Here is an 18,709-nt window from a genome sequence, read left to right as displayed (position 1 = left end):
TGACGGGAACTCCCTCTGACAGAACAAGAGTGTTTCCCAGAGTCGGAGGCCTGCTCTCACAGAGGGAGGGACAATGATCATTCGTCGTTTTTTTGTTTTACTGGATCCACACGCAGACGCGCAAACCACCTCTGGAGGCGTCTCATGTGTAACAAAACCCAGCGGAACCACTGTGTGAGCTGATGACATTATTCCCAACAGCTTCATGACGGAGACAGCTGTTATCACTTGCCAGGTCTTACGTGGCGGAGTTGACTTTTAAAAGTGTCGAATTTTGTTTGTGATAAACGAGCCTTCATGGTGGTTGAATTAATTGCACTCCCAGATAAACAATTGTCTGGGCCGGGAAAATCAAGCTTCCTTCCAATTTATGGTGAAGCCCAGATTTAACAGGTGTGATGTCAACACCTGATCCTGCATCAGCGCCTCCTGTCTGGAGTGACAGGAGCAGCAGATCATCCAGGTAAAACAAAAAATCTCTCGCCTCTGTGTTTTGGGATAATCGGTATGCGTTCTTTGGATGTTGTACAACAGATCCAAAAAAACGGTCTCATCCCTCCGATCCGTGAATAAAACTCTGTGTTTTCTCTCCGTTGGGGGACTCTGTAGATTACTTTTTATCAGAAACACTTGGACTTCTGCATTTAGGGATGAGATTTAGTCTGATGATGACAGGACCGTTTCTAACTCCTCTGAATGGAGGGGTTCGGGTTGCAAACTGTAACTTATAACCATTGCATAACACCCTGTCCATCCATCTGAAAAACGGTGAGCATGTTTAGCCATGGACGTGAACGTGCGTTTAAGTGATGTGTCACGTTTTGTACGGCTGTCAGCAGTCCGCCCCTCAACCGCCGTCATGCGTCGCGGGAATGTTTTCTGCGCGACCCCAGGCGAAGCTTGTGCTGAGGCGAAGCGTGTGACAGCTGATGACGCGGTGGGGCTGCGCGTTTGGCGTCGCTGTGCGAACATTGAGAGGCGGAGGGCGTGACTTCATTTACGCCGTGCTGTTGGAGTGAAGGCTGCTAGCCCCGCGAGAGCACACGTTTTCTCTGGAGGGACGCGCGCCGCTCTCGCTGGAGGGGCGCGCGCTGGAGGGAGGTGGGGCTCATCACCGGGTTCGTTCAGCTGCCTCACACTTATGCTGCCGTAAGCTGCCGAACGCTGAGACGCGGTGGGTGACGGCTGCCCGCGTTTGATTCGTTGAGACGAGTGTCGCTTCTTGTGAGAGTGAAGGACCTCCATTCGAACCAGCCTGCGGACCACATTTATACCGATGTGAGCCGGTTAGCGCCGGGCAGCTGTGTGTGTGCGCCAACATCAACGCAGCGCCGTTGGATGGAGGCTGTTTCATCCCACGAGTGCGAGTTGACACCGCTTGAGTGAGGATCGTGTAGCTCGGGATGATAACGAGTTATTTTCACTTACCATCGTGCCGTGAGAGCGACTAGTAATGTCTTGGAGCGGCGGTGAGTTTAAAAAACCTTATTAAGGACACCGGCTCTTATGTGTGGAGGCTGTTTCATCCCACGAGTGCGAGTTGACACCGCTTGAGTGAGGATCGTGCAGCTCGGGATGATAACGAGTTATTTTCACTTACCATCGTGCCATGTGAGCGACTAGTAATGTCTTGGAGCGGCGGTGAGTTTAAAAAACCTTATTAAGGACACCGGCTCTTTATGTGTGCGGCCGCTGTGAGCTCATCCGAGCTTACAGACTGGCTAAAAAACAGACACTTTGATCATTAAATGATGATTTATTTCAACTTTCGTGTCACTTTTACACACACCCTCCGGAGACCGTCATTTTGAGAAACTTCTCTCTCATGAGCTCTGCGATTGTTTGCCCAGAGCGCTGTCTTGCAGGCGAACTCTGGGGAAACGCTGAGCTGCAGGTTGCCGGAATGAAGAGGGCTGGATTCTGACGGGCGGGGCTGGTGTGGAACTGAGCGAGAGCCTCGGCCGTGGGAAAGTCGAAGCTTGCTCGCGACGGTCCCTCCAGCGGGCCGGGATGAGCCGCGCGGCTTGATGAGGTGGCGCACAGTCTCTGGCACCTCCTCCGACTGTTTCAATTCGCCAGCATGGTTTGAAGCTGTTCTGAACAGCGCGTCCGCGATGGGCTTCATCAGGTCTTGTGCAGTTTCTCCGGCAGCGAGAGGAGTAACGAAGCCAGGTGGATCGTTGGATCATCGTCATCCACGCTGCAATCCTCGACAGGCAAACCGTAAGAGAGGCACACATGTTGAGCTGGCGTCAGTTGCCCTACAGAAGGAGTTCATTGACTCCAAGGCAGGTCTGCGGCCTTCAGTCCCTTGGACATGCTATATGCTAGCAGCGCCGCGTTGTTGCTAGCTGCGGCTGCCTGAAAAACACATTGGTGGGCTCGATTGGAGAGCGTGGTCACCGTCTGGTTCGTGTTCCTCCGGAGGGACGGGACGCTGCTCCGACCTGGGCAGCTTCGCTCCGAAAGCTTCCGCGAGGCTTGGCTCCAGGGGGGTTACCGAGGAATAGCCCCGCTCGGTGAATCCCTCAACTCTGGTGATGGGAGCGGACTGGGGACCGACTCCTCTAATCTACCAGGAAAGAACCGTCTGCGGCCTCGCCCGTCGAACGTCCTGTTAGAACACGGGGCCGTATGGATCAAGACGGTGAGCCAGAGTGGAGCCCAGTGAAAACAACCTTCCCGCCGATCATCCGAACTGGCGGGAAAAGGCGTGGGACGTAGAAAAAAAAGGGGTCCCTTCATGTCAGCCTCCTCCTGGGTTCCGCCGGGCAACCGTGAGGGCGCTGTCGGCCGGGAGCGGTGTGATCGCCGATGCGAAACGAGGTGGGATGGGGTGAGCATTCACTCAGCCCCCCTCCACCTACACTACGCTCCCCAGGAGGGAATGAGCAGCGGGGGCTGCAGCTGAGCACGCCTTGCCCCGGAGGAACCATCCGGTTCGCCCCGAGGGTCGGCGATAAGAGGAAAAAATACAAGATGGTGTTGTCCAGCATGTAGTGACCTGTCACTGGGAAATGTTCCCCGACGCTTACCTTGGAATAAGACTGCTCGTCATCTTCTCCTCGGGGAGGAGAGCTCACCGGACGACCGGAGGTCGACTGCCGGGCCAAGCATCCTTCACAAAGGTTGGTCATTTACACAATTTACCTTCTTTGTTCTTCTGACAGTGCTATTTTTAGCTCGCTGAAGAAAAAATGGGAGCCGATTTCCCGCTCTTAACGTAATTTATACGGACCGGGTGGGGTCCACACAGCAGGTGGGCGTGGACTAAATTTTTTTCAGTGCTTATGCTACGCATAACGGGATAAACCCATCAGCGACAGCCTTAAAGGGCGAAGCCTATATGACATAGAACATCATTTACAAAAAAAGACCAACAAAACATTGGGAGCATATATTACCATACCATAGAGCACTTAAAACAGCTACAAGGCCAACCAAAGTGCTGTACAGACAGAACAACAGACAACACATGAAGCAATATACAAAATGAAGTAAATCAAAAATATAGACATAAAAACGATGCAGATAATGACGACAAACCAGTGTGGAGCATACAGGATCAAAACACAGATCATCTGGTGTTGAAAGCTACTGAATAGTAGTGAGTTTTTAAACGGGACTTGAAAACCGAGAGGGAGGGGGCCTGTCTGACAAGCAGAGGTAACTCGTTCCAAAGTCTTGGTCCTGCTACAGAGAAGGCCCTGTCACCTCTGCGCTTAAGACGAGTTCTTGGAACTGTGAGGAGCAACTGGTCCGCTGACCTCAGGGAGTGTGGAGGAACATACGGTTGTAGCAGATCAGAGATTTTTTGGTGGGGGCGAAACTGTTCAATGATTTGTAGACATACATGAGTATTTTGAACTGGATTTGAAGGTGAACCAGTAACCAGTGCAGTGAGGCCAAAACTGGTGTAATGTGCTCTCTTTTGCCTGTACTGGTTAAAAATTGGGCTGCTGCATTCTGGACCAGTTGTAGTCGTGCAATGGAGGTCTGACTGATACCAAACAGGAGCGAATTGCAGTAATCAAGCCTAGATGTAATGAATGCATGTATTACTGTGTAGTGTGTCATGGACAGCCTAACTGTTGCTTCACTACTAATTATTTAAATAACGGGTTCTTTCTTTTTCGAGTTAAATTAATGCCATGTGACGAGGTAACTGTGAGGATTGTTTAATCAGTGACAAGAGACGTTAATTTTCTTTGACCCATCAGAATAAATGTGGTCATTTATTTAACAGAATCAAAATTTAACATCAAAACATGTACACATGATTAGCTGATCTGGTTCTGATTAATAAAACTTGGCACGCTTTACTAATAAGACAACAAGACATTTCTGAAGGCATCTAGATTACTGGCAAAATAGAAGAGTTGAAAGGAAGGAGTTGAGAGGTTTAAAGAAGAGATGGATGGAGAGAGGTGTATGTTTGGAGTGACCTGAATTGGCACGCTTCTTTCAATCACCAGCTCAAACCTCCGGTACACTTAGCGCGTGACGACTCGTTACCTTCGCAGGAGATAAATCAGCTCCGGTACTGGGTCCATTTCAACGCTACCTTCCAGCGTCTCCGGTTAGAGCGGCTGGTCATTGTCAGAAGTCGTGTCGATTTACTCCGTTTAACAAACAGGCTCAGCTCCCTTCGAAGTTGTAGGCCGTTACACCCGGGTGGATTCACAGCCAGTCGCTGTGACTCCGTCAGAGATCCCACTCAGGAGTGGAAGACTCCAGAAGGCTTGAGAAGACTCCATCAAGAGAACTCCAAGAGTAGACCAGTAGACTGAATAGTTCCAGGAAGTGTCGACTTTTAAAGAGTTCTCACTTCCGGTCACTTAATACTTCCTGATTGGTTGAAACAACCAACAGGGGGTGGTTTTAGTGATGTCAGAGGGTTATTAAAAGTCAAGAGAGAGTTCAAGAATGTTTAGGAACGTTTAGTACAGACAGAGAAATGTTATGGCGAAGTGAGACAACGCAGATGCCAGTGTTTCTCTTTTTACCATCTGCTAGGTTTAAAAACAATACAGCCCGTTCTAATAACTTCTTTTCTGACTGTCTCTGACTGTTGACCGACATCACTGCTTCTCATTCAGACCGAAAATCAAAATGCATTATTACTTTGTAAATAGACATTTAACTTGATTTCTAATTTAAATGAGGATTTAAAAAATCATTAACACTGTTTCAGTTGATTTAAAATGAGTGGTTCACTTCAACATTAGAAATTATATGAACTAAACACACTTTTTGATTATCAAGATATTGTAAAATAGTAATGATAATATAAAAAAGAGAGTGTTCTTTCAATTGATTACTTCAGGATACAATTAGACAGTCTCTGGATGAGCTAATTTGTATTTCTGGATTCAAATCAATGAAATAACAGTTCCTGTCCCATGAAGGTCTTCAGAGGCAGGTTTTGGTCGGAGGCCGAGTTCACTATAACTGTCTCCAGGTTATTTTTGGATAATATGGGCTTCAGTTTAGACAGCCGCCTCAGTTAGAAGAAACATGATTTAACAATCATGTTTACATGATTGTTAAGTTTCAGGGAAGGGTCCATTATCACTCCCAGATTAGTGACTCTTTGTTTTTCTGACAGGGTTAGAGCAGAAAGGTCGATGCAGTGGTTTGTGATCGTGTTGTTGGGAGGGAACAACATGACTTCAGACTTCTTTTCATGGAAACTTAAGAAGTTTAAAGCCATCCAGTCCCTGATGTCAGCCAGGCAGTCGAGCAGAGGTTGAATAGAGCATGAACCATTGTGTCTTAGGGGGAAGTAAATTTGACAGTCGTCGGGGTAGAAGTGAAACGGTATGTTGTGTTTTCGGAAAATAGCACCAAGTGGCAGCAGGTATAGAGAGAATAGGAGGGGACCTAGGATGGACTCCTGCGGAACCCCCCATTTAAGCTCTGTCGCTGCGGAACTAAAATCCTTGATGGAGACATAAAAGGAGGTAAGATCTGAACCAATTGAGGGCTGACCCTGTGATGCCCACCCACTGCTCTAATCTAGCAATGAGGATCTCATGGTCGATGGTGTCAAAGGCGGCTGTGAGGTCCAACAGGACAAGCAGCACAGAATCACCGGTATCTGTGGATATGAAGATGTCGTTAAAGACCTTCAGCAGGGCAGTTTCAGTGCTGTGGAGAGGTTTAAAGCCAGATTGGAAAAGCTCTAAGATGGCGTGATCCTCCAGGAAGCACTTCAACTGGGACTCGACTATTTTCTCTAGTACTTTAGAAACAAATGGGAGTTTGGAGACAGGCCGGAAGTTGGACATGACTGAGGGGTCAAGGTTTGTTTTTTTCAGGAGAGGCTGGACAGCAGCATGTTTAAAGGATTTTGACACCACGCCAGTGGATAAACTACTGTTTACTATAGTAAGAATGGACGGACCCAGAGTAAGAAAAACCTCCTTTAGAAGGCGAGAGAGGACCACATCAAAGGAGGAACCAGAGGGTTTCAAGCTGCACATGACCTGCTCTAAAGAAGATAAAGTGATGGGTTCAAAATGGCCAAAAAGTGCTACAGACTGAGGTGGGATGGATGGGTCATAAGTTGGAGGGGAAATGAGAGCCCGAGTGGTCGCAATTTTTTCCAAAAAGAAATGTAAGGTTCTCGCACAGCTCAGTCGAGGCTTCCAGAGGTGATGGTTCATTGAGGTGGAGAACAGAGTTTAGGGTGGAGAAGAGGACACATGGGTTGTGAGAGTTTGAGGTAATTATAGCAGAGAAGTATTTGGATTTAGCAGCTTTTACTGCTTTCTGATAACGGCACCAACTCTCTTTAAGTATTTGAAAAGAGACCTGCAGCCTGTCTTTCCTCCACTTGCGCTCCGCCCTCCTGCACTGCTGCCTAACGGCCTTGGTGACGTCACTCAGCCAAGGTTCAGCTCTGAGTTTTGATTTTTTAATTTTAACAGGAGCAACATGATCCAGAGTCTTTAAGCAGACAGAGTTGAACTGGGATGTCAGCTCCTCAGTATTGGTGAGAAACACTGGGGCTGAATGATCATTTCAGAGTTATAAACATCTGTGAAACGTGTGGCAATGAAGTGGTTAATGGTCCGGGTGCGACGTGCAGGAATGCATGACTTAGGAGTTAGATGGGGGAGGGTGAACTCAAACTGGACTGGCATGTGGTCTGAAAAAACATTATCACCAATAACAAGATTATTAACAGTCATATCATGAGTTAAAACAAGGTCCAGTGTATGTCCGCGCTCTTGGGTGGGACCGTTTACATGCTGAGTTAGATTAAATGAGTCCAATAAATCTAAAAAGTCCTTAACCAAGGGCTTCTCAGGACAGCACACGTGCAAATTAAAGGCCCCAATAATGAAAACATGATTATATTTTGGTGTGATTTCAGCCATGAAATCAGAAAACTCATTTATGAAATCCTTAGACTGAGGTGGGCGGTAGACGAGTGCAAATAACGTCGGAGACAAATTGCCGAGTTCAAAGACGCTCAGCTCAAAGCTGGCATGGGAAACTGGGATGGGCAATTGTTTACAGTCAAAAGTTGATTTGAATATTGTTAATAATCCACCACCGCGCTGGCCTGATGGCCGCGGTGCGTTAAAATACAGACAGTTCGGTGGCAATAATTCCGTCATGGCGCTGGACTCACCCGGAGACATCCAAGTCTCTGTGATGCAGAAAAAGTCCAAATCGTGCTGTTGAAAGTAGTCCCTGAGGATAAAAGTTTTGTTGGTAATAGATCTTGCGTTGACCAAACATATCCGGATATTGTCCAAAGTGGATCCAGCAGCGGTGAAGTTAGCGTGCGGCAATGGCCGCAGGTTTTCAGTAACAGCCCCTCCATTGTTTACCTGGTCCGGGCAAACGGGAAGCTAGCGATGGAAACCATGACCACCAGCTGAAGAGAAAGATGCAGCATGCAGGGCTTTAAGCTTTACCAACCGCCCAGCACGTTTCCCCCGGTGTCTGTAGCGAAGTCTCCGGGCAAGGAGGTGAGGAGCGCAGCGTAAGTAAACTGGCACGTTCGCAAGCAGGGGGGGAGGAGGGGGGTGGGGGTCCAGAGGTACGCTCATATTGGTCCAAATAAGCGACATTGGCGGCAGAAAAACAAAGATCCAGAAGCTGTTGTCGGTCACACACCAGCAGCGAGTTTATGTCCCAGATAAAAAATGAACAAAACACAAATAATCCGAACACCATCAGCAGAGGTGGATTGCAAGCCATGTACACGGGCACCATCTTACCGGAAGTAATTATGCTCCTACCATTTATCAAACTGCAAATAAGTCACAGGAAAAACTAAACTATTACTTGTTATTATTAAGCTGCAAAAGTGAAGAAACTGCGGCACGTCAAAAACGAAGCTAAAAACAGTGGAGGGGGGGGGATCGACCACCCCGCACCACTGCCAGCTGTGGTGCAAATTAAGTTTAGTTTTAGAGATTAATATTTTTTGCTTTTTGTTTGTGAAACAAGGTCAGAAGGAAGCTGGTTCTGGTTTGGTTGATTGGACCCGGTGTTGCACCATATTCTGTGACCTGCAACAGTGCATGCAACACCGCCCCCTACGGTCACAATATATGGTGGTCACAGAATATGGTATAACACCGGTTCGCAACGAGCTCCAAACAGTCAGGAAGTTGATTCATTTTCTGTTTCCTTACAGTAGTTGAACCAGAAGATTCATCTTTAGTGAAATATTTCCAGACTATTGATGCATTTCTACCTGTTTGCCAAGACTGGGCCTGCTCCACTCCGTCTGTCTGCTTGGAGGAATCCATTTTGTAACCACGCCCTGTGCGGATCACGCGACACGTGGCGCAATGACGTAACGGCGACGTAATGACATCACTACGAATACTCGACGTGAAATTAAACAAATCAATACATGTCCTTGGAATCTATGTGTAGATTATTTGAATAGTCTGTTAAAGCCCTACCAGGAACAGAAGGCACAGACTCAACTGCTGAATCAATGGGTTAGACAAACCAATTTTACCATTGAGGCATTAGAGGCCGAAGAAGAGCACATCCAACAAAAACTAACAACAGGCCTAGATCAGACCACACTTCAGCAAGTGATAGACTTCACAGATAAGGCATGCCTAGCACAATATTTCCAGTCCAAGACCCGACAACAAAATAATGTAACTTTAACTTACTAATAACTCATCAACCCCATCCCAATTCCAATAACAACACATTCAGTGGACGGCAACACTCCAGTAGACAGTCACACCAGGGAGAAAGAAAAGTGGGTGAAGAATTTATCTGACAGACAGCTCACCCAGCCGGAGACAGAGATTCTTGCCAGGGGACTGAACTTTGCAGTTGCACCAAGTAGAATTCCTCTGGTGGAGATGATCACAGCTACTGAGTCAGCCATCCGCAACAACAAAATTAAGGATTATGAGGCAGAACAACTCAGAATCAAAGTTTCATCCTGCCTCAGCAATGCCAAACCACCACCTTCCAACATCAGTAGAGAGGAGAGGGATGCACTCACCACTCTTAGCAAGGACAAAAACATCATCATTCTCCCAGCAGACAAAGGAAGGTGCACAGTGATTTTGAACCAGAAAGACTATAATGAGAAAGTTATGACACTCCTTAGTGACTTAACCACTTATGAACCTCTGAAAAGAGATCCAGGAAGTGGCTACAAGAAGAAGTTAATAGATTTCCTGAAAGTTTTGGAGCAGGACAAGGCTATTGACCGTATTCTGTACCACAGACTGTACCCAGGGGAGGCCACACCTAGTCTGTATGGTTTACCTAAAATCCACAAACAAGGTGTACCTTTAAGACCAATTGTTAGCATGATTAACTCTGTCACTTACAATGTTTCCAAATATCTGGCGTCTGTACTCATCCCTTTAGTTGGCAGCTCAGAACACCACATACAGAACACCATGGACTTTGTGGATAAGGTGAGGGATGTCATCATGGAGACTGATGAAACAATGGTCTCTTTTGATGTCACATCACTTTACGTGCATTCCTGTTGATGATGCAGTAGAGGTGGTCAGTTTAAAATTAAAATCAGACACCACTCTGAGCAGCAGGACCACGCTTTCCACAGAACAACTGTGTCAACTCTTGAAACTGTGCCTGCAGTCAACCTACTTCACATATGGGGAGCAATATTATAGGCAGAAACATGGGTGTGCTATGGGGTCTCCAGTTTCTCCTATTGTTGCCAACCTGTACATGGAGGAGGTGGAAAAGAGAGCCTTGACGTCCTTTTCAGGGACACCACCAAGTCATTGGTTCAGGTATGATGATGACACCTGGGTTAAAATTAAATCTCAGGAAGTCCAACATTTTACTGACCACATCAACTCTGTGGATAAATACATCAAGTTCACACAAGAAGATGAAAAAAATGGCAGGTTGGCTTTCTTGGACTGTGAGGTCGGAGTCTCTGATAGAGGACATTTGCAAACTGAGGTGTACCGCAAACCCACCCACACAGACCAGTATTTGCAGTTTGACTCCCATCACCCTTTGGAGCACAAGTTAGGAGTCATCAGGACTCTGTATCACAGAGCAGACAGCGTCCCCACTAACTCGGGAGCCAGGCAGAAGGAGAAATCCCACACAAGACAGGCTCTAGAGCAATGTGGATATCCTAACTGGGCCTTCCAGAAAGCAGAGAAGAAACCCAAACAGGACTCCAGTCAGCCATCAGGTGAAAAGGAGGAACCCAGACCCAGACCAGTGGTCATTCCGTATGTTGAGGGAGTATCAGAGAAACTGAGACGTTTATTTTCTAAACATAACGTCCCAGTGGCTTTTAAACCCCAAAATACATTACGGCAAAGACTGGTTCATCCCAAAGATCCAGACCCCCGGCACAAACAGAGTAATATTTTGTATGCCTGGATAAATAAAGGCTAAATGAAATGAAAATGCTGTTCAGTGTCAGGAGGGTGATCAGTCTTATATCGAGGAAACAAAACAGCCACTGGCCAAAAGGATGGCCCAGCACAGAAGATCAACATCATCAGGCCAGGACTCTGCGGTCTACACTCATCTCCAGGCCAGCGGTCACTCTTTCAGGGATGAAGATGTTCACATCCTGGACAGAGAGGAACGATGGTTTGAGAGAGGAGTAAAAAAGGCCATCTTTGTGAAAAGAAATCGTCCATCATTAAACAGGGGTGGAGGCCTCCAGGTTCAACTGTCCCCCTCTTACAATGCTGTGATTGCTAGTATCACTCAACCCCCTGTGAACAGTAAACAGCCATCAGTGTGCTAATGATCCATTGTTAGGCTGATGGTCCTTCTTGAGCATGTGAGCAGCTGGTTTTGGTTGTCAGCAGCAAAACTGGTTGGTCCACTTTGAGAAGGTGCTATTTAAGAGACTGAGCTGAATACAGCACCTCAGACTGAGGAAGTCTCTCGGATGAGAGACGAAACGTTTCTACATTTTTGTTGTTTTGCTTTGTTTTTGTTTTTTTTGAATGTCCAGAGGACCAGATTGAATTTTTTTAGAAGCCTAATACTTGATTTGTTTTTTTATTTTAAAACTGTCTGGATCTAGTAGTGGAATTTTCTTAATTGAGATTATTTTGTGGTATAGCAGTTGTCAAAATAAATGATAGGAAAAGGACACCCTATGCTTTTTTTATTCGTATTGCAAATTTTATATCAAAAACATATTGTGATATATATCATAATCGCCACCCTTCACAATACATATCGTGATATGAATTTTGTGCCATATCGCACATCCCTACTCTGTATCAGTCAGTTTTGGTGAAGAGGGAGCTGAGCTATAAAGCAAAGCTCTATGTTTACCAGATGATCAACATTCCTACCCTCACCTATGGTCACAAACTCTAGGTAGTGACCGAAAGAAGGAGATCACGGATACAGACAGTTGAAATGAGTTTCCTCCGCAGGGTAGCTAGAGTCTCCCTTAGAGAAAGGGTGAGAAGTTCAGTTATCCAGGAGTGACTCGAGTGTAGAACTGCTACGCAGCTGTGGCCGAGTGGTTAGAGCAGTCGTCCTCCAATGCGAAAGTTGGGGGTTCGAATCCAACAGCTGTCACATGCCGAAGTGTCCCTGGGCAAGACACTGAACCCCTCGTTGCCTCTGATGTGTGTCCCATCGGTGTATGAATGTGATCTAAAGCTCTGATTAGTCTCTTTAGAATGATTTGTTCAATTAGCTTTGTAGAGATCTAGTAGAGTGCTGTATAAATGGGTAAATGAGGACACAGATTGTAGTGTAAAGCGCTTTGAGTATCTTGATAAGATAGAAAGGCGCTATATAAGTACAGTCCATTTACTCCTCCCCATCGACAGGAGCCAGTTGAGGTGGTTCGGGCATCTGGTAAGGATGCTCCCATGGCGCCTCCCTAGGGAGGTACTTCAGGCATGTCTGACTGGGAGGAGACCCTGGGGAAGACCCAGGACACGCTGGACATACTATGTCTCTCGGTTGGCCTGGGAATGCCTTGGAATCCTCCCAGAAGAGCTGGAAAAGGTGGCTATGGAAAGAGATGTCTGGGCCTCCATGCTCAAGCTGCTGCCCCTGCGACCCGACTTCGGAACAAATGGAAGATAATGGATGGATGGAACCATGGTGCTGAACTCAGCTGTATTCATTGTGCATGCAGCGTCTACATGATCACAGTTACGTCCAAACTGATGAATACATTAACGTCTCTTTGAACCCTGGATTTTATTAGTTTTGCTCCTACATGCTGAAAAAGGGTGAGTAGCACAAAAATACTCTACTCTCTGCTATTTATTATAACTGTTGTTAGTGCAGAAAAACTTTGGGACTTCAGCCGCTATAGTGCACATGTGCCACTTCACACTTGGAACATTTCACACCTCCGTGGGGGAATGCCCTGAAAATCTCCACTCTGAGACCTGGATTCTCAGAAAGAATCAGGGCTGCTGTTGTGTAAATGAATGGCCGAACGTTTCACGTCATGTAAACGGGGCCTCAGACTGGATGCCCTGTATGTCAATCAAGTTACAAATTTCATAGTGAGGATGGATGATAGGCTGACATCTGTTTTTTTAATGCCATGCCATCTAACCCTAATACCTTTGCGATCGACCGGTAGATTGCGGTCGAACGGTAGATTGCAATCGACATATTGGGCAACTCTGATCTAAAGAATGCTAGGCCATTAATTCAAGTGTATATTTGGCTTTTTAGGATGTTTAGCATCAAATATTTCAGTAGTTTTCACTTCTATCCAATGATAAGGAGTACAACAAATGAAGTCTTACCAAACATTGAGCAGGTTTGAATGTAAATGCAAGCTGTGAGGAAAACGAAGAGCATTAGTTGTCCAGTACGGCGTCACCACATGCTGTTCAAGCCAGGCTCGGGCGTCAGGTTCGCCCACTGGAAAGAGAAGTTGAAATATGGCTGTAAGGCATCACATCAGTACACATCTTACTGCTTTGGTCTCATTGTTCCAAAACCTTAAACATCCACACTTTCCATGATTGTTTTGTTTTGCTGTGAAACTATTAACACCTGTCCATGCCACTGGAACTGTCTTGCTGGCATTGTCCTGGTCCTCCTGGGGGGTTCTGTCCAACTGAATCCCAGAGTCCTCCCTACTGATTGGCTGCTGACTGTCATCATCCTCGCTCTCATTGTCAGACCAATCCTACAAAGCAACCAGTTTACAATGAAACTCATCTAAATGAAATAATGGCTTTTACGGCAATTAAACTGCATGTGCGTTAAAAGTATATTTATGATGATTCCTCACGGGGGTATCTGGATATGGTCCGGTGTCAATGTCCTCACCCTCCATCAGGTATTTCGCCCAGTCAAAGTGGTCCTCCAGTTCTGCACAGACAACAGTTAAAATTATTGCTACAAGTTTGTGGTAATTTGAAAACAATATCTCACAAATGAAACAATATCTCACCAGCCTCCTTTACCCTGGGTCTCTCTGTAAAGTTTGTGTTTGAGGGAGAATCTGAGAGGAAGAGCAGCAGTGACAGTATGCTGTAGTGAGGATCTGTCTAGAAAGGAAAATAAGAAACTGAGAAATCAGAATATACAGTAATATGTCCTAATGCATGCTCAATAACCCAGGTAGAAAAATCTAACAAGGTAGAATCAGGTCCTCTGGATGGATTCTTTGATGTTGAAACGTTTAGTCTTTTATCCAAAAGGCTTCTTCACTGTTCAGTTGATTAAGTTCTTCAGTTTTTCACTTTTGCATGTGAACAGGTAGTTCAGGCTGTCATCAGCAAACTGGTTGACCAGTTTGAATATGAAAAGGATGTTATAAGACTGAGTTTGTTGCAGCTACTCAGACTGATTAAGTCTTTTGGATAAAAGAAGAAATGCTTCAACAAAGAGGAACCTGTCCAGAGGACCTGACTCAACCTTGTTAGATGATGACATAGTTTACTACAGTGCAGCTACCTGTCCTGTCCTAAATTGTGAAGCCAGTTTTAGATTTAGAGATTTGAGATTTAAAATTTCAGTTACAGATTTGATCAGATCCTCTAAAACAACAATCAATATTTGTTTAAAGAGTTAGATTGGACTTCTACGCACTTCTCACTGTACATGTTTAGAATGTTTAGGGCAAAATAATAAAAGTAGTATCACAATATGCCACTGTCCTGCCTCAGTGATAAGCTTCTTAGCACAATTTGGTCAATCTAAATGGGCTAATCATGGGTCAGTTCTCTTTTTTAGCAGCTTGTTCATTGTTGAACGTTTGCTTTTTGCTATCCAGCATACTGCCAGTGTGCAAAAATAAGCACTTCATTCACAAACTTGATTGTCCCTATGAACTTAAGGAATGGCCTTCTCTAAGCCCTGACTTCAGCCAAATTGAAAATTTGTGGATTGTGCTTAAAAGTTAGAGTTTTGAACGCACTATATAACAACATGCATCAACACCTTATTTGAGTGGGAGGAGGGAGGAGTTGGGTCTTCCGGTTTTCCTTAAACCCTCGTTCTCTGTTTGACATTTGGGGTCGAGGGCAGGGAGGGGGGGTAGGCTGCCTGGTTGGGGTCTGGGCTGTGGGTGGGTGTTGGGCCTTGGGGGGTGATTGGGGGTGGGGTCGGTGCTCCGGTTCTCCCTGGGTTGTTTGGATCTTTTGATCAGGGTTCCTGGTTGCGGTGGCCGACCCTTTGGCTGGGATGGCTGCCGGGTTCTGGTGGAGGGTCGGCTGTGGTTGTGCGTGTGTGGTCGTTGGTGGTGCATGGCGGTGGTGGGGGGCATGGCTTCACTTTGACGGGGTGCTGGCTGGTCGGCCTGATGAGACATTCGCGGTGGGGGGTGCTGTGTGTGTGTGGGGTGCTGTGTGTGTGTGGGGGGGGGGGGGGCATGGGTGGCATGCCGGGGCCTCTCCGGGTCTGTGGTGTGGGGCTGTAAGGAAGAATTGGTGCGCTGGGCCAGCCTTCCTTGGCTGTTGTTCCCTGCTGCTCTGGTCCCCGGCCTGGGGCCGGCTTGCGGTTGCTGTCGGGTTGGTGGGGCACAGAGACGGCCCAACATCTCTGTGTGCCTGTTTATGTCTCAGGTTGGGTTTTGGGTGGTCCCCTCTCGGATCAATTTTGCCCCCCCCCCCCCCAATTTGGTGTGTTGTACTCCCCTCTGGTGGTGGGCCCCCATGCCGCCGGTGCATTGGCAGCTCTCAGCATCAGGGGCTGGGTGGTGGGGTGTGTGCGGGCCCGCCCTGGTGGCTGCCTGCGGGGGCCTGGGTGCCCTGGCTCTGCTGGGCCTCTGTTCGGGGTGGTATGACCTCGGGACTCGGGGCTCGGTGTCCATGGCCGGATCTACTCTGGAGGGGCAGGTTGCCGGCGGGGCCTGGGGACTCGTTGCTCCAGCCTCCTGGGGGTTTCTGCATTGTGGTTGCTGGGGATCGCCCGGGACTTCCCTTTGCTTCTCTCTCTGGGGGGTGGGGGTGTCCCTGTTGGGGGACTCCTGGAGTTCCGGGCTTGGGGGCCGCTGTGTGTCTGTGGCTCTGGTCTTCCCTGTGTTACCTTCGTGTCCTGTGGGGACGGGTTTATGGGTCCCCACATCCACTATTGAACATTGTTATGGAGAAACCTTATAGTGATAAGCATGCTCACACAGGTGTTTAGATCCAGGTGTTTGTCAGATACACACTCAGTTTGGTTGTGGTGGCCATCAAATATACATTGTATTACCATGTACTGTATAAAATACTTTCTAATGATGTTATAAGTATCATTATATATGCTGTTTGTTGTTGTGGTTTCTCGGTTTTGTCTTGTTTTTTCCCCGCAGGTCTAGAGGCAGACTTCAATGATGTCTGTCTGTCTGTCTGTCTGTCTCTGTGTCTGTGTCTGTGTCTGTGTCTGTGTCTGTGTCTGTGTCTGTGTCTCTCTCTCTCTCTCTCTCTCTCTCTCTCTCTCTCTCTCTCTCTCTCTCTCTCTCTCTCTCTCTCTCTCTCTCTCTCTCTCTCGAATCATGAATCTCTAACTAGAATAATCACTGTGAAAAACCATATCATGTTGCTGCTGATCTGTTTCATGTTGCTGCTGATCTGTTTCAATGTTGATGTGTTCATGCGTGCACAGATGAGCACAAACATGAACATGAGTCTGTGAGCAGATGCTCACAGACTCATGTTCATGTTTGTGCTAATGTTCAATGTTTTATGTTATGAGTGCTTAGTGTATATTTAGTTGATGTTTTTCTTAGTTCATATCTTAGATGTTATTACTGTTTTTCTTATACATTTTATTGTTGGATGTAACTGGGACCCTGTGTACATAATTTCGCTCCACCACATGTACCACATGAGGTGCGAATGACAATAAAGAAACTCTGACTCTGATCTGAAACAAACCCAAAGCAATTTCTAATAAAATTTAATTTATATATTAAGCAGAGCATTAAGGCCAGCCATAATGCTCTGCTTGTGAAAGTAAATCTGTTGGGCATCACTTTGACACAATAATTCTAAGTGTCACAATGCCGGACAGGACAAGGGGGGAAGAAAAGTTTGAGCCAATTCTGCGAAAAAGAGTGGTCAAGTATCCAGCCAGAATTATGACGAGAATTTGTTGATGAAAACAAAGAGTTTTGTCAAGTTGCAACTTGATAAGGGGCATTTAAACAAATATCAGTGGGGATTAGAAAAATCCACAAAAAATTCAAAGGAGTGAGCACAACTCTTCTAATTATAAAACATTGAGAGTTCATTACATTCATTCTGGGTTACATTAGTACATGTACTGACACCGTCTCCACTATCAGAAATGTTAAAAGCTACCCAAACAGAAAACCTTGGCTGAATGCAGAGGTGCGTACCCTGCTGGAAGCCAGGAACACTGCCTTCAGGTCTGGAAACTCAGAGGAGCTGAGTAGGACAAGGAAAGAGCTGGTTGCTGGTATTAAGAAGGCCAAGGCCACATATGCAAAGAGGATCGAGGGTTAATTCATCTCACAAGACCCTCGGAGCATGTGGAGGGGCATTAAGTGCATAACAGATTATAAAGGAAGGAGCGAACAATGCCCCAAAGACCCATCTCTGCCTGATGCCCTCAACAAGTTCTATGCATGCTTTGAAGACCCGAACAGACCACCCAGCACCAGACTCACCTCACCACCGGATGAAGAGCATCTCAGCGTGACCTCAGCAGAAGTAAGGAGTACCTTCAGGAGGATTAATCCGCACAAAGCAACTGGCCCAGACAACATCCCCGGAAAAGTGTTGAAGGAATGTGCTGATCAGCTCTGTGAGGTGCTGGCAGACATCTTTAACACCTCACTTACCCTGGAGACAGTTCCCACCTGCCTGAAGACTGCCACCATCATCCCAGTCCCAAAAAGCTCTACAGTGACTGGTCTGAATGACTATCGGCCAGTGGCCCTCACCCCGATAGTCGCTAAATGCTTCGAAAAACTGGTCATGACTCACATCAAAACAACCATCAACATCAACGAGGACCCTCATCAGTACGCATACCGTGAGAACCGATCAACAGAGGATGCAATCTCCTCTGTGGTCCACACTGCGCTCAACCACCTGGAGCAGAAAAACTCTTACGTCCGTATGCTCTTTGTGGACTTCACATCCGCCTTCAACACCATGATCCCCCAAACCCTGATGGACAAACTATCCACACTAGGACTAAGCCCCTCCATCTGCAACTGGGTACTAGACTTTTTAACAAACAGACCACAGTTAGTGAGGATCCACAACCTCTCCTCCTCCACCATAACCCTCAGCACTGGCTCTCCTCAGGGATGTGTGTTGAGCCCCCTTCTGTTTACTCTGCTCACATATGATTGTGCAGCTACCCATCCAGGCTGTCACATTGTAAAGTTTGCAGATGATACAGCGGTGGTGGGATGCATCACAAACAATGATGAGTCCAGCTACAGGCAAGAGGTGGAACACCTGGAGAGCTGGTGCAGAGAGAATAACCTTCACATCAATGTGAAGAAGACAAAGGAGATGATTGTGGACTTCAGAAGGAACAAAAACACCTACACCCCCCTGAACATAAGAGGATCTGCGGTGGAAGTGGTCTCCAGCTACAAGTACTTGGGTGTACACATGAATGACAACCTCAGCTGGAGCAACAACACCACCAGCCTGATCAAGAAAGCTCATCAGAGACTCTACTTCCTCAGACGGCTGAGGCGAGCTGGTCTGGGAAGCTCAGTCCTCACCTCCTTCTACAGGTGTGCAGTGGAGAGCATCCTGTGCTCCAGCATCAACGTGTGGCATGGAGG

At 46.8% G+C, this 18,709-nt stretch overlaps 1 protein-coding gene across 1 annotated transcript in view; it reads right to left on the bottom strand.

The window, feature by feature from the left end:
• LOC119407547 (gamma-tubulin complex component 5) overlaps window positions 1–18,709 on the bottom strand; it is a 30,559-nt gene that overhangs the window by 9,280 nt on the left and 2,570 nt on the right. The window contains exons 3-6 of the mRNA XM_037674367.1: window positions 13,904–14,000; window positions 13,742–13,821; window positions 13,501–13,636; window positions 13,248–13,365 (exon numbers count right to left, since the gene is read on the bottom strand). Of these exons, the coding sequence (XP_037530295.1) occupies window positions 13,248–13,365; window positions 13,501–13,636; window positions 13,742–13,821; window positions 13,904–14,000 (431 nt within the window). The remainder of the gene's footprint in view (window positions 1–13,247; window positions 13,366–13,500; window positions 13,637–13,741; window positions 13,822–13,903; window positions 14,001–18,709) is intronic.

The sequence above is a fragment of the Nematolebias whitei genome, chromosome 3 (genome assembly GCF_014905685.2).
Source record: "Nematolebias whitei isolate Nwh7 chromosome 3, NemWhi1, whole genome shotgun sequence".
NCBI classification, from domain to species: domain Eukaryota; kingdom Metazoa; phylum Chordata; class Actinopteri; order Cyprinodontiformes; family Rivulidae; genus Nematolebias; species Nematolebias whitei.
The sequence above is the reverse complement of the archived record's forward strand: the minus strand, read 5'-3'. Positions and strand labels throughout refer to the sequence as shown.